This window comes from Branchiostoma floridae, chromosome 17 (genome assembly GCF_000003815.2).
Source record: "Branchiostoma floridae strain S238N-H82 chromosome 17, Bfl_VNyyK, whole genome shotgun sequence".
NCBI classification, from domain to species: Eukaryota; Metazoa; Chordata; class Leptocardii; order Amphioxiformes; family Branchiostomatidae; genus Branchiostoma; species Branchiostoma floridae.
This window is the reverse complement of record NC_049995.1, coordinates 9178600-9201686: the sequence shown is the minus strand read 5'-3', so window position 1 is coordinate 9201686 and position 23087 is coordinate 9178600. Positions and strand designations below refer to the sequence as shown.

At 40.7% G+C, this 23087-nt stretch overlaps 1 protein-coding gene and 1 non-coding gene across 7 annotated transcripts in view; both read right to left on the bottom strand.

Annotated features, from left to right (window-relative positions):
• The window catches only part of LOC118404149 (PHD finger protein 3-like), a 33512-nt gene extending 11068 nt beyond the window's left edge, over window positions 1–22444 (bottom strand). For 3 of the 6 annotated variants that reach the window (XM_035803163.1, XM_035803166.1, XM_035803167.1), the window contains exons 1-17: window positions 22286–22444; window positions 19562–19766; window positions 13985–16193; window positions 13466–13592; window positions 12475–12596; window positions 11262–11365; window positions 9155–9370; window positions 8435–8647; window positions 7367–7482; window positions 6801–6922; window positions 6269–6374; window positions 5455–5620; window positions 3104–3220; window positions 2349–2423; window positions 1827–1871; window positions 626–817; window positions 7–104 (exon numbers count right to left, since the gene is read on the bottom strand). In XM_035803163.1, the coding sequence (XP_035659056.1) occupies window positions 7–104; window positions 626–817; window positions 1827–1871; window positions 2349–2423; window positions 3104–3220; window positions 5455–5620; window positions 6269–6374; window positions 6801–6922; window positions 7367–7482; window positions 8435–8647; window positions 9155–9370; window positions 11262–11365; window positions 12475–12596; window positions 13466–13592; window positions 13985–16193; window positions 19562–19741 (4208 nt within the window). In that variant the 5' untranslated portion in view covers window positions 19742–19766; window positions 22286–22444. Of the gene's footprint in view, window positions 1–6; window positions 105–625; window positions 818–1826; window positions 1872–2348; window positions 2424–3103; window positions 3221–5454; window positions 5621–6268; window positions 6375–6800; window positions 6923–7366; window positions 7483–8434; window positions 8648–9154; window positions 9371–11261; window positions 11366–12474; window positions 12597–13465; window positions 13593–13984; window positions 16194–19561; window positions 19767–20208; window positions 20402–22285 lie in introns of all 6 variants that reach the window. The other 3 variants (XM_035803164.1, XM_035803165.1, XM_035803168.1) reach the window with 3 other exon arrangements.
• A 361-nt stretch (window positions 22445–22805) lies between these two features.
• Trnaq-cug lies at window positions 22806–22877 on the bottom strand. Its single transcript has one exon. It is a non-coding gene; the product is annotated as a tRNA-Gln (tRNA).
• Between the last annotated feature and the right edge of the window lie 210 nt (window positions 22878–23087).

The window sequence follows — 23087 nt, the reverse complement described above, 5'->3', positions numbered from 1 at the left end:
GCGTACCTTCCCGTTGTGGTGTCTACGGTTGGTCCAGGCGATTCTGCAGTACTGCTCTCGTCAGGTTTGGTTGTGGAGGATGCTTCGATCACTGTCTTTGCAACCTGGAGGGTTGACAAATAGAGACATGTATCTCATGTTTCTGTGTAGGAGCACTATGCCTTATAGTACATGGTGTAATGTGCCATATTTTACAATGAGGTTACCGTAGTTTTTGTGAAAGTGCCCCCTTATTCTGGGAGCAGTAGCCTGAGTTCACTCCTACATTCACTTCTGCTACCTGTCTGGAGAACTGTACATTCAAACCGTTTGGGGGTAGCGTCCGTTAATAAGCAAATTAAAGGAACGACAACAGGCCCTCCCACAAGCGGACGGAGGGCATTTCGGGTGTTGGAACACCTCTTCAATTGGCTCATGTTTAGGCACCTATCAGTGCCTTGTCCAAAATTTGGACATTTATTCCCCAAATTAGAGATGTCAAGGTTCTTAAATGGGATAGCGGAGATGCGACTGTATATACTGCATAATAAACATTGGAGCAAGAAGCGATTGTATATAGTGCACAATAAACGTCGGAGCAAACTACTACCCGGATGGTACCCATGCTATGATCGTTGTGGATTACCTTGACTTTCTTGGCAGGTTGTTCGTCAGTGGGAGGAGCCATTCTGCCTGTACAGATTTTACAGTTCAGGTCGAACAGGTGGGCTCGGTGCTGCTCTGTCGTATCCACCAACATGGTGGACAGGACGTCCGCACCTTCCGCATCCGCCGTGACGGGAACGTACGCTTCCTCTCGCTCCTTCTCGTCCGACTTCTGGGGGAATCACAAGAAAAGGTCATAGGTCATACCACTGTTTAAGTCAGCTACCCCTTTGTGATACCCTACAGTTATACAGTCAAACCTGTCTATATCGGCCACTCAAGGGACTGGAGAAATATGGCCACTATAGACAGGTGGCCACTATAGAGAAAATGTTGATCAACTGACCATGAGCAAGCTACAAATGTTTTCAGTTCCCACTAATCTTTCTCACTAAGTAACATTGTCTCGATTCACCAACAAAGACTTGCAATTTAATGCTCAAGGCATGTATACCTTCTGCTACCGCCAAAATGACCCTGTTGGGAACTCCAAATCCTTGCAAACTACAATTTCAAACTCGGTGCAGGTTGACATAAGGCTGCAGTATGGTTGCATAGGCAGTGTTTCTGTGTCAAACTGACCGGAAATCGTGTGGCCGTGGCCACGTTGGACAGGTGGCCGCTAAGCCTATTTCTTAATCATTACGAATCCAAGGGACCGACAAAAAGTGGCCACTATGGCCAGGTGGCCGGTATGGAAAGGTGGCCGCTAATACAGGTTTGACTGTAGCTGGGCAGGCCCAGTTATTAAAATGCTTAAGCACTACACAGTGAACACCTACATAACAAAAGATACATTTATGCTACAACTTTACTATAATTCTAGCTTGACAAACCATATAAAAATCTAAAATGGATTGAAAATCTTTAAATAATTCTTATGTTTTTTACAGTGATTTATCCATTGTGAATTCAAGAGAACAAACATTTCCAATGTGTTACTACTGTAGTACATGATTGTTTTACATACAATGTAATCAAAACACTTTTCCCACCAAACAGATTTGATTAAGTCCACGTGAAAATGACTGAATTTTCACAAACCAAATAGAAATCTCAAAAGTACTTTATCCTATTACATGCTATTGAAAATGGCAACACGATGTCTTACTAAAAGCTAAGTATATAGTATATACCTCAGTCTACAAATAACACACAAACCAATGGAAAGTGGGACAAACCTCAGTTTTCAGCTCTCCAAGATCATCATCAATCTCAATCTCTCCCTGTAAACATTGCAGTAAAAAGGTTTGCATTATTGTACTGAAATCCCACAACTACAGGTGAAAAAAGTTATATTGTACCAATTTAGTTAATTAAACAGCTAATCTTCCACTGTTGGTGACAGAGAAGACAGATGCTATCTACAGTACACTTACAGGTTCATTGTAAGGGGAAATTTCCCTAGCTTTTTTTAACTAGTACAGTGAACAGCGGAATACAATCTCCCATCTAAAGGACTGTAACCATTTCCAGTAGTGTGCATGTCAAGTGAGTGACAATAACTGGGATTTGAGGGATTTGCAATAGCCACAAACTAGTTAGGCATCCCGGGCTGTACATGCTGAAAAGCCAAGCTAATAAATAAATAAATAAATGTGTACAATGTTGTTGTCAAAACCATATGGGCACTTATCTAAGAATGACTCTGTAATACAAAGCAGAATCAAATACATGGAGTGAGGTTTTAATTACATTCTTACTTTGTGAGTTTTCTTGGTGAGATGTTTCTCCATCTGGGCCTCTTCTTGTTCTTTCTTCACGATCATCTCAAGGGTCTGAAAAAGAACAAAGAATCTTACGTTAGAAATTGAGTAGACAAGGGGTAACCCAGTATTCTTGGCTAAAAAAAATTAATAAATGCAAAGAAGCACTCATTTGATTAAGTTGTTCTGCCAATGATTTAAGATTTCTATTAATTCAAGTAGGTCTATCTATTTTTGTTGACCTTTGTTTTCACTATGATCTGTTGTTAAGATGTAATGTTTTTCTCTATCTGATTTCTTCCTCCAGGAGTCATTAAAAATGCTAGTGACATTCATAATTTTATCATGGTGAGCTTAACAGAATTAAACTAATCTAAACTCAACTGAACTGAATTGAACTCAACTCATCTCAACTCAACTCATCTAAACTCAACTCAACTGACATCTGAACTCAACTCAACTCTGAACTCAACTCAACTCATCTCAACTCAACAGATCTCAACTCAACTTGACTGATCTGAACTTAGCTCAACTTTAAACTCAAATCAAAACTCAACAGCACTCAACAGAACTCAACTCAACTTTAAACTCAACTTAACTCAACTCTCAACTCAACTCAATTCTGTTCAACTCAATTCTGTTCAACTAATCTAAACTAATCTAAACTAATCTAAACTAATCTAATCTAATCTAAAGTAAACTAAACTAAACTACATATACTAAACTTGAACACTTTATTCTGTAAGACTTACATGTTTGGTCTCCCTGTCCCTCCACTGTGCCAGTTCCTTACAGGCCAGCTCCTCTGGTGACATCTTCACCAGTTTGTGAGGCCGGATCTCTCCTGTCAGAACTCTCTTAAACAGGGTCTGAAAAAAAGGACACATACATAATGTCAGAAGACACTACGATTAAATGAATGAAGAACCTTTATTGTATTAAGGGGTGGTTAAGAGGTGGTTTGATATAGAGTTGTTGACATACACTCTAAAGGTTTGATTATTGTAAATGCAGAAACTTTCGCCATAGTTTTGTGTTTGCAGCAAACATTTTCTTTTTGTCTTCTGTTCCTTCTCGCTGGTTGTATGTGCCATACATTGTCAATGTATCGTAATAATGTTTGAGGTACTTGCCACAGTGAAGACACACAAAATTTTCAAGACATAAATGTTTTCAGTACGCTTTCATTCATTTCTCCATACAACATACTTAATAACGCCAAGGTGAAAAGTACATGTAGTAATGTGTTACAAACTGAGGGTTAGATCAGTGACAGGTAACCATGCCAGCACTGTCTAAGTCAGGAGTGAACTGTTCTGTCCGCTTGTACATGTACGTGTAGCACCCTTGCCGACTAACCACAGTGTACAAAATACTTTTCTGAGCCAGGTTGCACAGTGTGCACAGTGTGCAACCTGGGGCAAAAACTAGGTTGCACAACTGAATTTCAAGTTGCACAATTCACTAATTTCTGAAAAAGGTACAATACATTTACCTTTTACTATCATGTTACTTATAAGCATGTTTGATTGGCAGTTTGTAGAGGTCCCGGGTTTTCCATTACAGTATGTGACTATAAGTATAACTAGAGTTCAACGAACCCATCTCTTCGCCAAATAATCATGCCTTTATTTAAGACTTTAAGGTCTTATTCATGTATTACTAAATAGCAAATGACTGCATGAACTGTGTTCCTCACATGCAAACACACAAACATTACCAAAACCAGACTGTGACCTGACAGATGACCTGGTAGCATCCCTGGTCAATCAGAATTTCATGCTTGTCAATTTAGACTTTGTCCCCAGTGTAAGGGCGTCCTCCAGCAAACCATCTGTATAACAGCTGTGTCCATAGATATAGGTCAAAATGAGATATATAGAGCACAGTTTATTTCTGTTAATAAGTTTTGCTGCAGTACCTTAGGAAGCCGCTAGGGGGCCCACAATCATAATTTATCTTCGTTTTCCTGACCCCTACCCACCTACCAAATATCATCAGGATTTTTTCAAGGCTTCTCGAGTTATGCATTCCACAAACAAAAGGACGCACACACTCGGCCTGCTACCGTCCTAACGGAAAATGCTATGTCAACTATTTTCGAACACAACCTTCTTTTCCGCAGCCGCTACTTAAATACTAAATATCATGAAAATCCATACACAGCTTCTTGAGTTATATGCTGTTGGCATGGATTTATGAACTTTCCTCATTAATTATGCAAATAAGCTACTGATTTGCATAATTAGTATTACATTGTATAAGTCATCACTCATTCTATCTACATACCGAAAATCCTGATGATCTGTTTACACGTTCTCAAGTTATCCTCGTCCAAAGTTTGAACGGAAATCGGTGCCTGCAGTTCCCAAAAAGCCGCTAGGGGGTCCAAACTCACAGCACTTACTCTCTGTTTCAAGGGCTATCTACTACTCAAAAATCATGACCACAGCATGTCCAGAACACGAAGTGCCAAAATTAAAAGTTTTGCTGCAGTACCTTAGGCAGACACTAGGGTGCCCATTATCTAACTTGACCTTCGTTTTCCTAACCCCAATCCACCTAACAAATATAATCAGGATCCATTCAAGGGTTCTCGAGTTATCTTGCTTACAGACAAACGCAATTACATACAAATCCCGCTACAGCACCATAGGTAAGAGCCAGGTAAACCATTTTCGCACTTGACCTTCCTCTCCAAAACCGCTACACACCTACCAAGTTTCGTGAAAATCGCCCAGCTAGATTTTGACTTATGCTGCCAAAAACAAACCGCAAAAAACATACCAAGCTCGCTGCAGTACCGTAGGAAAACGCCAGGTAAACCGTTTTCAAACTTGGCATTCCTTTCGACAACTGCTACACGCCTACCAAAAATCACAAAGTTCCATCCACAATTTCTCGAGTTATATGCTGTTGACCTACATACAGACCCAAGTCAAGCAATCTCATACTCTTCTTGGCGAAGAGAATTATAGTGTAATGCATTTAAGTTTGCGGGATGGCAAACTCAAAACCACAGCAAAGACACTAAATTCCCACAAACTTAAATGCATCTACAGTAGGCCCAGTTATGCAATATAAACAAATAAAATTGACATACTGTGTTTCTGGCATCCTTCAAGTTGAACATGAGGCTGCGATACTTGGACTTGTATCTGGTTCCCGTATCGTTGTACAGCTTGTGCAGCTCTGTTTCTATAGACGAGGCGACCTTCATGATGTCTTCTGGCGACTTCTTCTTCTTCATCGTGTCACACTTGTCTTGTCTGAAGAAGATAAAATGTCAGAACTTAGAATTCACAAGTCTGAAGAAGACAATCTTGTAACATACTGATGTTAGTCTGCAGTCATTTTAACTATAACCAAAATACTACAATGTGGCAAGGTGGTCTTAAGCTTGTGGTTAGAGTTGTTGACTTTGGGTGTGAGTCCCTAAGTCCTTCCCGTGCCTGATAGCGCATAGGGCGGAGCCCATCTCCATTTCAGTAGCCCTGGGCCACACAACTTTGTGCAATCACTACAGCAGGGGGCTAGTCCAGTAGAAGCCGCTTAATTGCACGGCCTATTTGCCAGCGTATTTCATGCAATTATCCGGCTGGTGCAATAATGCGAAGTTATCTAGCTGGACCGCACCGGTTTGGGATTTGGGGATTCCGTGCAGTTAACAGAAGTGTGCGTTAATCCGTTGTGCAATTAACTGGCTTCTACTGTAGTGGTGTGTATTCAAGTGCCATACTCTTTCTCGAACACTGAGTGCTGAGCAGGGAAAGCACACTTATCAAGTAGGGGTCCTTCCTGGAACAAGCCTTACTTGTAAATCTTAGGCAGCTTGTAGTACTTATTGTACAAAACCGGCGTACTACACTGAGCCAGCTTAATGGTTCTTCAGAAATAAAAGGAAACAAAACTCCCACCTATCCTTCAGAAGATCCTTTAGCGCCCGTCGTACGTTCAGCCGTACCGGGTCCAGCTCGATTGGCTTAGACGACTGGCCTTTCTTCACTTTCTCTGCCTCTTTACCTGTACAAGATTTGACACCAGTGATATTTATTGTTCTGGATTTCCTGTTTTGTTTATCACTGTACTAGATTTCTCACTGATTCTGTCTTTTAAAGTATACATTTTACTACTGTCTCCTATAAGGGAAGCATAAAGTAGGACTGAAGACAGGAAATGAGATAACCTTTGATGACCATTTCTGGGACCTTTGACCTAACTTCCTGTCAGTGTCCCCAACATAGAGAGAAAAATATAAACAGCCAGAACAAAACATCCTGTTTACTATTTAAAATAACAAAAACACCTCACATTTGTCCTGTATGTCCTTTTTCAAACGAACCTTACAACAACAAAACATGTGTTCTTTCACAAAATAATCCATCTTTTAAGAGATTTTTTGTTCATTTCCCAAAACTCTGAGTTAAACAAAAATCAAGATTTTCTCACCATAAGTTTGTGTCTGCTTGACCTCTGGCCTCAAGACCTCATAGGTTGGATGTGTCTCCAGCCACTGGGACAGGTTATCTTCTGTTGGGGCAGACAAACCAGCAAGCAAACGGCCAGTCGATCTGGGTAGGGAAAAAAAAACATGTTTGTTAACCATTACAACACTGAGGGGTGTTTAGATCTCCATCCACTAAGACAGATTATCTGCTGTAGGGGGCTTACATCCCTGCCAGCAAACAGCCAGCGGACCTGGATAGAGAAAATAACGTTTCTTTAACTGTCACACTACTGAGGGGTGTTTAGACCACTGAGACATTTATCTTCTGTTGGTGCCAACAACCATGCCAGCAAACGGCCAGTGGACCTGGATAGAGAAACCAACATGTTTGTTAACCTTCTCACTACTGAGGGGTGTTTCAAGCACGTAAATATAAAACACCACAAAAATCAAGTTCCCAGACCATGGTGTGAAGACTAGCCGACTGCTGCCCACCCGTGTCAGGGACCTCAGCTGCAGTATAATCAACTACTGGACACTAATAGGAAAACAAATTAATCTACCGTACCTTTCAATGACAGCGACTCTCTCCGGGTCCTTTTTGCCTTTCTCTGCAGAAGTAGCAGGAGGGGAAGTCGGGACCTTCTTATGATGATGGCCATGGGATGTGGAGTCAGGCTTAGCCTAGACATACAAAAAGATTTAGTGTGTGATAGGAGGGGTATGTCCCCGTAGCTCAACTGGTGTAAGCCTCACAGTTCAGCTCCTGGTTCTAATTAGTTGGTAACTGGGAGACCCCGGTTCAAATCCTGGCAAGGGCATCCCAGTTAGGGGCTTTACCTTAATCTTTCAGAGGGGATGTAAAATAGGGGTCCCATGTTCGTGGAGGTGCCTCAAGTACCTTAAAGGGGAAGGGCTAGCAACTACTCCCTGTAAAAATATATCTTGCTACTGAAACAACAAGGGAATGACCATGTTTCATTGGAGTGTTCAAATATAGAGGTTATCCTTACAAGTTTAGGTTATGCAATACAGTAGAAGCCATTTAATTGCACAACAAACAACCGCACACTTCTGTTGATTGCACGGAATCCCCAAATCCCAAACCGGTGCAGTCCAGCTGGATAACTCTGCATTACTGCACCACCCGAATAATTGCACGAAAATGCTGTGGCAAATGCGGTATGCAATTAAACGGCTTCTACTGTAATACCAAATCATGCACAACATTCTTCCAATGCAGTTAGGAACTAACCCAGAGGATATCATCCATAAAATTAAGGCCTTAGCGACACAACTAGGACATAGCAAAAGTCTTGTGGTTTACACTCTAAAGGATAGGTGCAGTACAGGGATTTCAAAATCTTACGTAGAACGATGTAGGTTTGAAACACTGGTCATGATTTACAGACTAAAGATAGGTGCGGTACAGGGATTTCAAAATCTTACGTAGAACGATGTAGGTTTGAAACCTACTTGAGAGGACTTGGGGTCCTTCTTGGTGTGCGAGATATACTGAAGTCTAGTGTTTGTGATAGGTTAGCAACAAAATTAGGACATAGCAACACCCCTTGCAAAAGTCTAGTGGTTTAAGGTCTAAAGGTATAGGTGCGGTACAGGGAACTCAAAATCTTACGTAAAACGATGTAGGTTTGAAACCTACGGGAGAAGACTTGGGGTCCTTCTTGCCGTGCGCGTCCAGCAGGCCGTACTTCTGCTTCTCCTTGTTGATGAGTTTGAGAGACTCGCGGGCGTGGCTCAGGATGCAGTTGTTGCTGCAGTACACCGATCCCCGCTGCGCCCAGTTGGTACAGCCCGCGCCGATACACTTCTGTCTGGGGTGGTACTTCTGTGGGATAGGTCATGTGACACTTTACATTTCTAAAGGTTAAACATGGACTAAACAATATTCAATTGTTTGAACCAATTAGAAAATGAACAGATTATACTGGAAGGCACTCACAGGGGTTTTGGGGCTTACCGATACAAGAAAATAACAAGAGAGAAGTAGAGGATAGTTGACAGTCAATCTTGGTCTAAGTTAAAAGAGACAGTATTGTTTACATGATGACAAGATTTCAAAAGACCCGGAGTCGGATATTCCACCATACAGTTCCTTTGTAGCAAAATGGACCATTGTATTGAGTATTACCCAGTGACAAGTTTTTACAGACGATAGGTCCAGGTACAGGACCTGGACCTGAACCGTACCTGGACATGAATTTCCTGTACCGGTAACCAGACCAAATGGCAACTATAAAAATGGAAAACTTTAGTATCTACAGTTTATCCTTCAATAATACACCAGGTGGCCACAGACAATTTTGAACAATCTAATAGTAAATCTTAAACCTACATCCTTAAAAATCTTGATTTTCTTTTTCTTCGCAGTTGGACTCTCCTTCTCCGATTCCTTCTCTTCCTCCTTAGACTTTTGTCTCTTAAGAGTCTCTGTGCCTTCTTCGCCCTTCTTGGAAGGATCTTTCTTGACTGCCTTGCCCGTCTTGGAGTGCTCTTCCTTTGACTTCATCTTTTTGCTGTCAGATTTACTGGTTGAAGCATCATCACTTCCCTGGTAATAAGAATTCAGTGTTTAGAAATCAGGGTTGCACAAGTCCACTAGTCCGATTGTCCAGGGCAAGTGAAAGTACTGATCGGCCAAGTGCATGTCCTTCCCCACTTGTCCAATCAGGCAAGATTTTTCCATGAGGAATATTTTTATATACTTGTTACCTTTCACAGTCATAGCATTAAGCATTGGTCAACACAGAAAAATAGAGCCAACAATAAAAGAATAATTCCATTGATGGAATTGAAAATACTTAGACAAATGCCATTTAAGATGTCCGTACAAGTAAGATTTAGATCAGGCAACAAGTAGATTTTCTATGTACTTGCCTGATAGGACAAGTGAACTTTAGCAAATTTGTCCAACCCTGACAAATAGACAAACTTGAACCACATAAATTTTTCCTCCTATCAATAGAGAATTATGTGGGTTCATTTACATTACGATATGCGCCCAAAGTTTTTCTCTGTAAAAGAATATGCACAAGCAAGTTGCAAATCTGACTGTCATAATATTATTACACGCACATTGTTGCTGTCATAGCTAAGAGAGATTTTTTCTTCTATAAAGTATAAAACTAAAGAAAATGAAGAGAAGACTGCTTGGTTTAAAAAGAGACTAATTCACAGAAAACAATTTGGGAGCACAACAACAAAAAAACATGTAAATGAACCCACATAATTCCATTCTAAACATCAAAATTAAACAAGAAGTTCAACATAGGCGCTCTTACCTTTTCTGACACTTAAATGTCAAGAATATCCTGTATACCTTCACGTATATCACCCTACAGAAATACCTAGGTGCACCGGTACATCCAGTCAAAAATTAGGTGCACAATTCCAATTTTTGGTGCACAAAAAGTGCACTATGTGCCCAGTATTTTAAAGCCTAGAGCACAATGTGAGATGTAAATCGTTGCCCTTCTGGTGGTCTATCCATGTAATAATGTATGTAGGTGTGGCAAGTAAACAACTAAATTAGTCTGGGAACTGAACATGAATTTTCAATCAGGTCTTTGGAGCAGTTGCAACGCAACCCCACTGCTTGGCCATCTGGATTAAATTCTGTGGCCGAATTCAATCCTAGGGTTGATAGGGATTGCATTTTGTCGTTTCCAGTATTCTTACCAGGAGTTTTTCACAGTGTACAGGCATCTTTAAGCCTGTACAAGCCACGAGGCTTTTTTCTTCCCCCCTGCACGTACTTTCTTCCTTTAACTTGTTTTATGTTAACTTTTTAAAGATTGTGCAAAATAAATAAAGTCAATCTTAGTACTGGAAAGCCATGTTATAAGCAATGTACTGTAGGTATGAGCATTGTAGTGGGTCTGGGGAAATCCTCCCCCGGACATTTTTTGCCGGTGCGTAGCACTGGCTATGAGACGGGAGAAGCGGTTGCATGGATGCATGGATGGATGGATGGATGGATCGGTCACTTTAACCAAATAGCCCTTCTATACGTGCTATTGCATAATCGAGCCAGCGTGGCCGAGCGGTCTACAGCACGGTACCTATCTTCCGTAGATCGTAGGTTCGAACCCCACTTGCTAAATTTTTTTTTCTTTGTTAGACAAATCTCATGTAGTGTTTATTTAATAGAAGAAAAACCAATTCAGTAATTCGATGTTGAAAAACTCTTTTTTCGTGTGATTTTGTTTAACATCCAGGCTTTTCGCAAAATACGCACCGGGCAGCTTTTTTCAGAAGCTTTCTTGTTTAATCTATTAGTAGAAACATTCCTGTATAGGGATGTGGTTGCAATAAATAATTTCTAATTTTTCTTGTGGTAGGCTCCTTACTTTTCTGCAGATCATGGATTATGATAATTGATATGAGTAGAATTACAAAAGGTTTGTTTGAAAAAAAACAGAAGAGTTCAACCAAGACAATACCTCTTCCTTAGTATGCATTTTCTTTACATGTTTCACATGTACCTCCTTGTCTTGCTGTGCCTTGGGTTCAGAGTCCGCCACAGTCTTTTCTTTAGCAGCTTTTTCTGTGCAAACAAGAAAAGAAAACAGTCTCAATATTCAAATCAAGTATAAGTATCATAATTCTGGCAGTTAAACTTTGTATGTGATTAACAAAAATACCTTATCTACTATACCCTATTTTATAGAGATTCTGAAGTATAAGTATAACTATGATATACATGTACATGTATATGATATACATGTATACTGGGAGTGTCGAAAGTATGTCACATGAAGAAAGAAGATCAGGACACTACAGGCTGAAGCCTTCTCTCCTGGATGTGGTATAAAGTATGTATAAGGCTCAATGTACAATTCCATAATGACTTGTTGACTATAACCCATTTTTTATGAATAAAGCATAGCTGTCCGATGTTTCCAAAATCATATCCAGTTGCTTGAGTGACTTCTTTTTGACATATACCATTACCTGGATGAGTAACCTTCATCAATGTACTTAAGGTAACATTTGCTAGCAAAAACATAATGTTAATATTCACATGATCCTAACAAACTACAGCTTTATTCATTCTTGCTCAAACATATCAATACATGTATTTATAATGACTAGCTCTGTCCTACCACTTGCTACATGTAATGTAATCAAACACCACCAGGTGCAACACCGAGGACAAGGTGTCCGCCATCTGGTCCAGTGTTTGGTAAAGAAGAAACAAAGGAAAAAATATATTCCCCTTCGGTGAAGGCAGGGCTCGAAACACTAGGTGCATGTGCACCCAGGTGCACCCAAAATTTGAGCTGTGCACCCAATTTTTTTCTGTGGGTGCACAGGGTGCACCCAAATATTTTCGTAGGATTACCTATACATACTATTATGCACCATATTCTTGACATCCAACTGTTAGAAATATAATAAAATGTCTGTCATAGTAACTTACTTGTTTAAGAATTTGAAGTTCAATTTGGATTCATCGAAATTTTAGATGCTCAGAAGAGGAACAGTAAGGTTTGTGATTAGGTTTTCTACATAATTCTCTAATTATCTTATGTGGTGCATCCAAAAATTGTTTGGTGCACCCAATTTTTTTAGGTTGGGTGCACCAGTGCACCTAATCCCCAAAACGAATTTCAAGCCCTGAAAGGTACACATAACAAACAAAGACTTGATTACCTTTACATCTAGGACAGATGTAGTCTTCACTGTTCTTCTCCATGCGTATCCCCTCCTTCTTGGTGATACCCACACAGTCTCCGTGGTACCACTCTTCACAACGGTCACAGCAGATCATGAACCTATAGAAGCACAAATATGCAAATCAGCTAGGTACAAATATGCAAATTAGCTAGACAAGCCTCTTCTAGGAAATATGTCGTCTGGCCACCATCCGGATAGTAGTTCGCTCCTAAGTTCGCTTCTGCTATCTGTTTGGAGACTTGCGCATTCAAACCGTTTGGTGGTGACGCCAGTTAATGAGCGAATCAAAGAATAGGCTCTAGAGCACTCGTTCGATGATTGTCTGGTGTTGGAACGCCTGTTCGAACGATCGCTTGAACCCATTCCATAATTCGCTCATGTGTAGGGACCAATCAGCACCTGCGTCCAAAATTTGGACGATTCCAGACGTTAAGATGGTCTGCGTTCCCAGACGGAATCACAGAGAAGCGACTGTATATAGTGTATAATGAATGCCGGAGCGAACTTCTTTCCGGATGGTACCCAGGCTAGGATATATGCACATCAGCCAGAAATCTATGTGGGTACAAAACATATTTTTCTTGTGGGACCGGCCAAAATAAAACTATCCTGACAAAAAATCAGTAGACCGGATTTTGGATCAAGCAGAAAATTAACACATATATCAGCAGGCATCTACACATTTTTTTTTGCTTACTGGTTCAAGAAAAAACAAGAGCAAAGTAGGGATTATTAGTCATGTCTACCAAGTTTCTACCGTCAAACTTAGCATTGTTTTCTCTTATCCTTATCTCTAAGAAATAAATACAAGCTTTAATATGCACGTTGGTGGCAGAAAAGCGGTGTTCTAACTGCGAAAGGTAAGGTTGCACACTGCACTAACTGGGTTTAAAATTACAAAATGTATTTGCGTTTGCAAGTGTACAAGTACGTATTTCAAGCACTGTCAATGTACAAGTTTGGTTACCTTTTCCCATGGGGCTTTCTACAGATACAGTAGGCCTTGTGTGGGTCTTCATCTTCCCAGTCACTGTCATTGGGGTCATCTGAGAAGGTCATTCCAGAGTCATCACTTTCAGAACCCGACTCATTGCCTAAAACACAACAGTACAGAAACAGGTCAAGAACAATACGGAAGGCGTTGACACAAACACTAAGCTTCAAATTCAATGAAACATTTGGTTCTATACATGTACGAAAACAAAGCAGATAGAAATGTACACAAAAATTACTCATGCAAATGGATAAGTTTTGTATCAGTCAGACGTTTCAAATGGTATCCACTATCTTCAGTAATGCCAAATAGCGGTTACTCAAGCAACTCAATATGATTTTGGAAACGATCAGGCGTTTCAGACAACATCTTTTATCCAATGAGATTTGTTCAGTGCTACTGACAAAAGATAAGACTTCTCATCATACCCCCCCTCAAAATGGTATGGTCCTCATCATGTACAGCCAATAACAGCATTGATAACATCCTTACCTTGGTGCTCTTTGTCTGACTTCTCTGATTTGACAGAATCCTTCCTCTGTCTTTCCTTGTCCTTGACTGCTTTCTTGGCTTCGTCCTTCTCCAAGGACTTTCTTCTTTCCTCCTTGGTACTTGTAGAAGGCTTTTCCGTCTTAACTGGTTTCACTTCCTTAGGTTTTATTCCTTCCTTATTGGTCGATGCCTCCTCCTCAGTTCCGCCATCTTTCTTTCCATGAACTTTGACCTCTTCCTCTTTGACCAATGGAGCGGCATTATCAGGGGTGAATAGTATTGGTTCCTCTACCTCAACAATTTGAACAGAAGATTTTCTACGCTTTCTTTCCGGTTTCTTTTTCTGCTGTTTCGCCATCACTTCTTGAGCTTTTTCCTTGTGCATTTCTTCCATCAGTCTTTTTAGCGGAAGATCTTCTTCTTCCGATTCGGAAACTTCTGATTTTCGTTTCCCCTTTTTAGCAGAGGGGGGAGGAGTCTCTTTTGGGGACTTTGGAGCTACCCCTTTTTTACCTATTGCTGCTCTTTTCGGCGTCTTTTCCTGTTGTTTTTTCGCAGGTGTGGTCTTTTTCTTCGCTCCCTTTTCCCCATCCTTCTCTTCCTCTGCCTCTTCTTTTGTTTCTTCACTCAATTCTTGTTCTTTTTTCTCCTCTTCGGCTTTCTTTGCTCCTTTCTTTCTACCTCCCCTTTTCGGTGTGGGAGTTTTAGATTCAGTGTCTTCTTTGGGCTCAGATTTCAGCTCAGACAGTTCTTGTTCGTTACTACCGCTTGCTGCGTCATCGCCTTCAACAGGTTTGCCGCCTTTTCTTTTCGCAGCACGCTTTTCGTCAACTGGTTGAGCGTAATCGTGATCCAACATCCGCACACGGGCAAGTTCAACTCTCTCTGCTTCCTCTTTCTCCTTGACTTGTATTCTTGTGGACTTTCTAGTGTTATTCGGGCTGGAATCCGTTTCTTCTTTACTGTCATCTTCCTTAGATACAGTTGGTGTTTCTGTTACATCTGCACTTGTTTCTGCAGGTGTTTCCATCTCCTGCAGTGCAGTTGATTTCTGCAAGGGGGCGTCAGTAGCCAAGACTGCAACTTCTTTTACTGGTGTCTCCATGGTCAAGCTTGGAGTTACCTGGGTTACGCTTGGTCTTACCTGGGCTGTGCTGGGGGTTACCTGTGTTTCTGTTTTAACTCCTTCATCCTGGGTTGGTTGGGGTGTGGATGGGGTTTCTTGGGTTGATTCTACCACCTTTTGAGGTGTACTTGGGGTTTCTTGAGACTCTTCAATCGGAGTTTCTTGAGGAGGGACTTCAGTTTCCTTGGACACAGAGGGTGATTCTTTAGGTGTTGGTGGGGAGGCCGCCTCCTTGGAAGTTGGCAGCGCTTTCTTTAAAACTGTTGCGCCAGCCTTTTGCAGGAGTGCCGCGGCTCTTTTAGGGGTTATCGCTGTCTTTTTCCCAGGAGAGGTTTTCGCTGCTACCTGTCGTCTCGTTCTAGGGGGTGATGGGAAGCTTTCCTCGCCAGTTGTCGCTGTGTCCGATTCAACAGACGCTGCTTCTGTCTGCAGTCTCACGGCAGAGGCGCGAGTTCTTCTCGCCATCAGAGGCGTCTTCTGGACTTGCGGTGACGACTTTGCCGCTCTTCCTCTCGTTCTTGGCGACGGGGTGGCGCTATCCCCGCTGTCGTCTTTCCGTTGGATTCGCGAACTCCTCCGAAGATTCTTTGGCTCCGCTTCTTTTTTCTGTGGTGGCGTATCCGCCTTGTCGCCTTGCGCTTTCGTCTCCTCTTCTTGTGCCGTTGTTGGCGCTATTCCCGCGACTCTTGGCGACCGACGCGTCGGCATTGGCTCCATTTTGTTTTCCGTTTGCGACGAGCTTCCGACGTCGTTCAAATCTTTGAGGAATGTATCTGGGTTGATGTCGCCGGGAATGCCCGGCTCGGGATTCACAAGAGTTAGTCCGTCGCTGGTATTGTCGAAGACTCCGATGTCAAGTTTGAAGTTCTCAACGGAAGTGGACGTTAACATAGGATCATTGTCTCTGAGCATAGAGTCGATGCTCTCTTCAATGGAAGGGTCCAAAGTGCTGTCCACATACTGGGAAGACTGGTTGGTCTCGTTGAGGAATTTCTCGACTTGGTCGGCGGAGAGTTGCTGCGGACCGCACAGCTCCGAGAACAGGTTGCGCCCGGATGGGTCGTCCTGGGCAGACTGTAGTACCTGTACAAGGAGACAGAGGGCGTTGTTGTTAATACTGTCCATACATACAAATTGTCTTGACATCCACCAATTCTACCCATTCCGAAGCCATCTAATAGCCAGATTGTTTTATGAAATTTTCCTACATGCCTTTAACTTAAAGTTTAAGTTTAAATTCTAATAATTTAAAGAAACTTTGTAACATTCAAGGCCAGAAAAAGAGCAACAGAAAGATACACACTTGAGCAATCTACATGTATTCCTTACCATTGAATCCAGGCAATAAAGTTTCCAAGGACCAAACCAATGTGGTTTTTGGACAGAGAATTCAGAAAAAGATAGAAAGAGTGCACACGAACAGACTACACACTGCCACTCAAGTCTAGAAATACAGACAACCATACACAAGTCCCTGTACTTAAATGTACCATGTCAATATACTCTTCCGAGTCAATTTGTAGTTAGTAGAACTAAATCTAAATAGACAAACAGATTCATGTATAACGTAATGCTTTTGAAAAACATTCTCGGACCCGAAGAAGCATGTCTTTAATTACCCCCATGATAGATTGACGACATATTTCTTACATTCTAATTATAAGCATGTGAGGAACGGAACAAAGACCGAAATTGAATGTGCCATATGCGTAGGCATAGGTAAATACCTTCCGACATGCCAGGCTCCGTAAAACCGAGTGTAGTACCATTTACTATCAGTCTGTTTGTATGTGTGTTTGTGTATCCACATTGTAAATACATGATACTATATCATCAGTATATGCTAGTCACATTCACAGCAAAATGACAGGGAGTGAAGGTCAGAGTTGACAGCTGCAGATTGACAGGAAGCAAAGGTCAACAACTGACACTGTCACAGACGTGCCAGGTCACTGAGCTGGGTCAATGAAAGAGCCTGCTCTAAATTTAGTTCACATTGTATTTACATTTAATTTGTTTGCTCATGTTTTCACAGTTGAGTGACAGGAAGAGATCAAACAATTTCAAAGTTCAAGTACAGGTAGTACAGGTACAGGGTTTAGGTACTCATCCCTAGACTTCCATGAAATCTAGCTATAGCTACATTTATAGGTGCTGCAAATTAGAACGAAGATACATTTTGGGTTTTGATTTTGTTTGTGTTTCAATGATGGAAGCTACTTCTCCGGTTTTAATCTTATATGTATTGTTTGAACTGTCTGAATGCTGTCAATTTTAGCTCTCTGTCGTTACATATATAGGAAAACTAATTTGCACCCATTGTTCAAAGAGAAAGAAAAACAGAAGAGTGTATGTTATAAGAACTGAAGAACACAACAACCAATAAAAAATGATGCCTGGTATCCACGCTTTTCTCGCTCTGGTTTGCCACTTTGATTGTTTCTATGCAGAACAGACTTTGCCGAGCAGAACAGACTCAGAATTTGAGATGTTTAAACCAGAACCTCCACTGCAGGACAATGGAAGGCCACCAGGGGGCCCAAAATCTGATCATTTCAAAGTTGATACAATCCATCCAGGCTTTCTGGAGTTACACTGTCCAACATGCACATGCTCACACACACACACACGCACACACTGTCCAACATGCACATGCACACATGTGCACACACACACACACACACAAACACAAACACACACACACAAAACATAACCTTCTTGGCAAAGGTCACAATAATAAAACTTTAAAGAAGTATGGAAATAACATTCACATGAGAAAGATGACAAGTCTATTCTGCATTGTAACAATAGTTTTAGCGAACCATAGCTAGAAGTAGAATACAATGGATACCAGGCTGTAAAAAAATCATCGTTAAAACAAATCCCCACACCAGAAAAACTGGACTCACCTCGCTAAACAAGGAGTCTGCCGGGGGGTAGGGGAGGGGGGAGGGGGCTTGGGAGGGGTCACAGATATACGAGATGGCGGTGTGGGGGAGGGGGGTTTGGGAGAGATCTGATGGCGTGGTACAGGGATCCATTGGCGTACAGTTTCTGGGACCCCCTGTTCTAAGCGTGACGCCCTGTGAGGGTTCAAACGAACAAGCATGCCTTCCTGTCTATATATGCTTTATATCTTTCAACCTCCTGCCTACTAATATAGCCAATTCGCAACAAATTTGCATTAGCCTGGTATCCAGCTTCTGATGTTCTGTCCTCTCTGCAATTACGTCTGCCCTGATTGATTGGGAATCGGTTGGAATTTATTATGCCTCAAAAATAAGCGAGAGCTCTGATTGGCTCACTTGGGAGGCACAGCGATCATCACCATGGCCGGCCCCTAAGCTGAGGTTTGTTTGTTTGTTTGTTTGAACCTTTATTTATTCATGAAAGCTCAAATCGGCCTGCAGGCCACTTTTCATTGAGGTAAATAATGCTATCGCATCTGTTTTCAGTCTGTGCAACACAAACTCTGCTGTCCAGGGCTGTAACTGGCCCCTCCCCTCTAGGGGGCCGGCGGATGTTTGGCGGGCTGCTATAAGCGAGATTTAATCAGGCTAATCTGTTTGGGGCTAATTGACAAGCATTTGTTCACTAAATATGAGCAAACAGAGGCCTGAACGGCCTTCTCAACGGAAAGGAAGTTTTGGCGCTCTTGCCTACCAGATTTGGAAAGAGTTTGAATTATCAAATCGCTCTGCTTGTATCAAGGAAAATGGGTCGTCAGAATCCCATTGAAGTGGTGGTGTCGCCTCTCACTGCACTTACTAGAATTGGTATAACAGTAACACAGCTTGGAGACGACAACCAACGTGCTAGCATCATGAATGTATAATTTGATTTGATTGGTTTGAGTTCCAGCTTGTATTTGAGAGCCCAGAGAGGGACAATTGCGGAGAGGACAGAAGAGACTCGGGACTTAAAAGTATAAAACGGCTGGATACCAGACTAAATTTGCATTGGTTATGGGCTCAAATAGCAGGAAGAAGGTCAAAATGTAGCACTGCACTACAAAATCATTACAGAAACAAAATCCAGCAAAAAATTTATACCTTTCTTCCTTATGCCACTGCCCAAAATATATGTAGTAATAAGTTGTAAAAAAAAAAATCAAAACAGCCAATAATACAACAGAGTAATAATTACATTTAGGAAAAATTTTCATCTCAAAAATATTCTAGAAAATCTTAGATGTTATTTCTAAACTAACTACTTTCTTGGTTAATAATTTAGTTAGTTTGAATAATCAATCCTTTAATTATATGATAGTTTTAAAGGCTAAGGGAACTACAAATTGAAAGAGAAGTGTTTAGAATTAGACTAAACTTTTTTAAGAGAACATCTATATGTAATTGGCAACGAGATCTGAAGTCTACCTCTATCTTGTTATTTTGTGTGGCCTTGTTTACAACTTGTACACACAAACAACAGTAGTAAACAAAAACACTCACGTCTCCAAAGCCACCCTCAGTCAGTGGATCGTTCCATTCAACACTGGTGGAGGACGTCAGGAAATCTGGGACTATGTTTTGGCTGGAGGTGGATGTGAATGTTGCTGTTTGCGAATCTGCTGCTCCAGTTACTGCAGTCCCAACCACTTCCCTGTTAGACTGGTCACTCGGTTCACACATCGTAAACTGCTACTTCAGCAAACCTCTATTCAGTAAACAAGTAAACAAATAACCAAATATTTGTCATAACATTTTGTAACTTAAGGCAAATACAAACTTGGGCTTTATTGACAGAACCGTTGTAAACACATACACTTTGTATCAGTGCTAATGATATAATCTTTTGTAAGCTTTAAGTTAAAATGTTCCAAAGAATCTAAGGCAGATTGTCGAAGCTTGTTTGTTTTTGATTGAAGCAATTAAAGAGCTTCAAAAGTAACATGAAAGAAGACTTAGAGAAGTGATTATGATAATATAAAAGGGCCAATGAAGGTTAAACATCCAGGTAATAAGATACCCAAGAAAATAGTTCCTCAAGCAACTAGACTATGCAAAACCATGCAATTTAGATATAATAATTATTGACATGCAAATTATATTTTAGAGTTATGAAAAGACAGGAAGTGAAAGAGTTGAACTTGAAGTACCTTTTCCACATCCCCCGACTTCATCATCACTTAAAGCAACCAATCAGAGCACAGGGAGAACTGACCAATCACAGAAGATGAAGTAAAGGCAGCCAATCACGGTCTGGTAAAAATTGGCCAATCACTGACCAAGGAGAACTGGCCAATTACAGAAGATGGAGAATCAGCCAATCACAGACCTGGGATTACTGGCCTAGTAAAGAGCAAAGAGAAGATGGCCAATTATGGACCATATAAAAAAGCAAAAATAAGCAAGGTAAATATCAAAAGAGATTAAGTTATTACAGCAGAATGGAGACAAACCATTGGAACATAACCACTTCCCCATTTTATGTGATGTAATTGTTATCCTAGAAAATGCACATTTCTATTTTGTGCAAATTAGTTCATGCAGAAAAGTAGGGGTGGATACCAGTACAAAAATCTTTTTTTTTCTTCTTGGACCGGTCCAGAAAAAAAACGGACCCGAGAAAATTCAGTGGACCGGATTTTTCACCAATTAGAAAATGAACAGATTCTACAGTGTTTCAAGTGTTTTTGGGCTTGCGGGTCCAAGAAAATAATGAGAGCGAAGTAGAGGAGAGTTGATACTAAAGTCATTTTTACCAGGAAACGTACAGAGGAAGTTATGAAGATAGGATTTTAAAACACCAGTGGGAGTCGGATACTTCACCAAACCAAATCCTTTGCAGCGAAATGAACCATTGTTTTGAGTATCGCGGCTATCGCCCATTCACAAGTTTTCACAGATAATTGGGTCCAGGTTCAGGTCCGGACTTGGACCTGCGGACAGTACCTGCACTTGAATTTTCTGTACCCAGCCCTAAATAAGAGATGAGGTCAAGGAAGTGGTGATGTTCTGAGTAATTTTACAGCTTTGGTGTGATAAACAGCATGTTAGCTATAAGAAAAGCATCAGAAGAAAGTCTCACCAAAATATTTGTAGGATCATAACACCAAATGATTAATTTCAACAGGTCAAAAGTAATAGAATATTAATGCAAGAGCCAGATTTTAATGACAACAAATATGTTGTTTAAAGAAAATAGTACAACTACAAGAACATTTAGCTGATTGATATTGTACATAAACCTATTGCGCTCACGGTCAATAATTATTACCCCTGTAATCATACGCACTGAAAGAGGTCTACGGTAAAATTTGCACATCAAATGATTTCATAGATTTTCAATAAATTTTCTTCAGATTTTCAATATCATAAAAGGGACATCAAATATTTGGGTGAAGTAAATACAACATCATTGTGTTGAAATGCTGTTTGTTTACATTCTGCCTGTGTGTATTAAATAGTACCACCAATAAACATAATACTGTAATTGCCTTCAAATTTGCAAGGATTTAAGTTTGCGGAAGGGACAAAATATTGTCTTTGCGGGGGTCTAATGAAAAAAAAGTAGCATCACATACTGTACACTGACAGAAATAGTTTTAATTTTGCGGTGAAGTGGCTACCAAGAAAACCACAAAGTCCACAAACATAAAACCACTACAGAAATTTCAGGAAGTACAGTAATGAGAGAACTCTGGTAGTGATTTTTGCACTGTTTGTAAATGCAGAATATATGAAATGGTGATGCAAACATGCTTTAAAATGCATATAAATGTCAATACCATGAGATTTCCTCATTAAAACATTTCTAACACTGCTGTCAAGATTTTACATTGGACGCATTTAGAATCAATAAATTTCCGCGAAAAAAAAAACGTGTGTTTTTCAAGCGCTCGCCTCATGGCGAATTTGACCTACAAACACGAATACGAAAACAGGGCATCAGAAATACAAACCCAAAGCAATACACACGCCACAGAAACCGTCTACATTTAATAAACCTTATGAAAAAGATATAAAGAAGTTTTGGAGCTTGTAAAGAGGTTTTATGAGGGGAAAAATTCGCCCAGATTTTGAAGCGATTTGATCATGATTCGCACCCCACCCCCCAGCGTCCAAGACGTGGCGTGCGCTGAATATCGAAAAACACCGATCGAATATCAATAAAACATACACAAACCAAGCTAAACATGGCAATGATCTTGACATTTATGGAATCATAAGTACCTTGGCTCCAAAATGCACGCAGAAATCCGTCCCAAATGTGTCGATGGGGCCAAGAAAACGAATGTTTTCTGAAGGAATGAAAAAAGAACGTTCCGTCTACCGTCTTCGGACGGCCATGTTTACCTGGTCACGTGGTTCGATTACACATGTGACCATATAAGGAAGAAGAGACGCTTGCAGTGGCGACATCTAGCGGATAATGTTATCATAACAGCTATTGATACAAATGGTATTTTTATTTTTGACAACTCAGAAACTTTAGATCTTTCATACACATTTCAAATTTCAGGCATTAGAAATATGACCTCGCCACCTGATAATTTGGCGTAGTTACAATAATTTTGGGCGAAAATGACACACCATAAAAGCGCAAGTATTCTTAGATATGAAACTTTTGAAAAGTTCACGTAACTTGTAGATTGTTCAAAAAGTGCAAAAAGTACCTGAGTATTCTTTTAATCATAATAAACCATTCAGAAGTTACATCTAATTGGTTTTAGAAAGTCAAAAAAGAAACCTTAGGTTCTACCGAGATTTGAACTCGGATCGCTGGATTCAGAGTCCAGAGTGCTAACCATTACACCATAGAACCTGCTCATGCGTTACGCAATCAATTTATGCGTCTCTAATTCGAAGTAAGTATTTTTCCAGGTCTTGGTGCAAAAACACAACTCTTGCAGAAATATACGTTAACGTTGCACCAGTTTGCATTATACGCAACAACTATTCTTACATGGTAGAAAAAGGAAATTAATAGGATCCAAAAGCGTTGGTAATGATAGTCAGTGACATTACAGGTCCA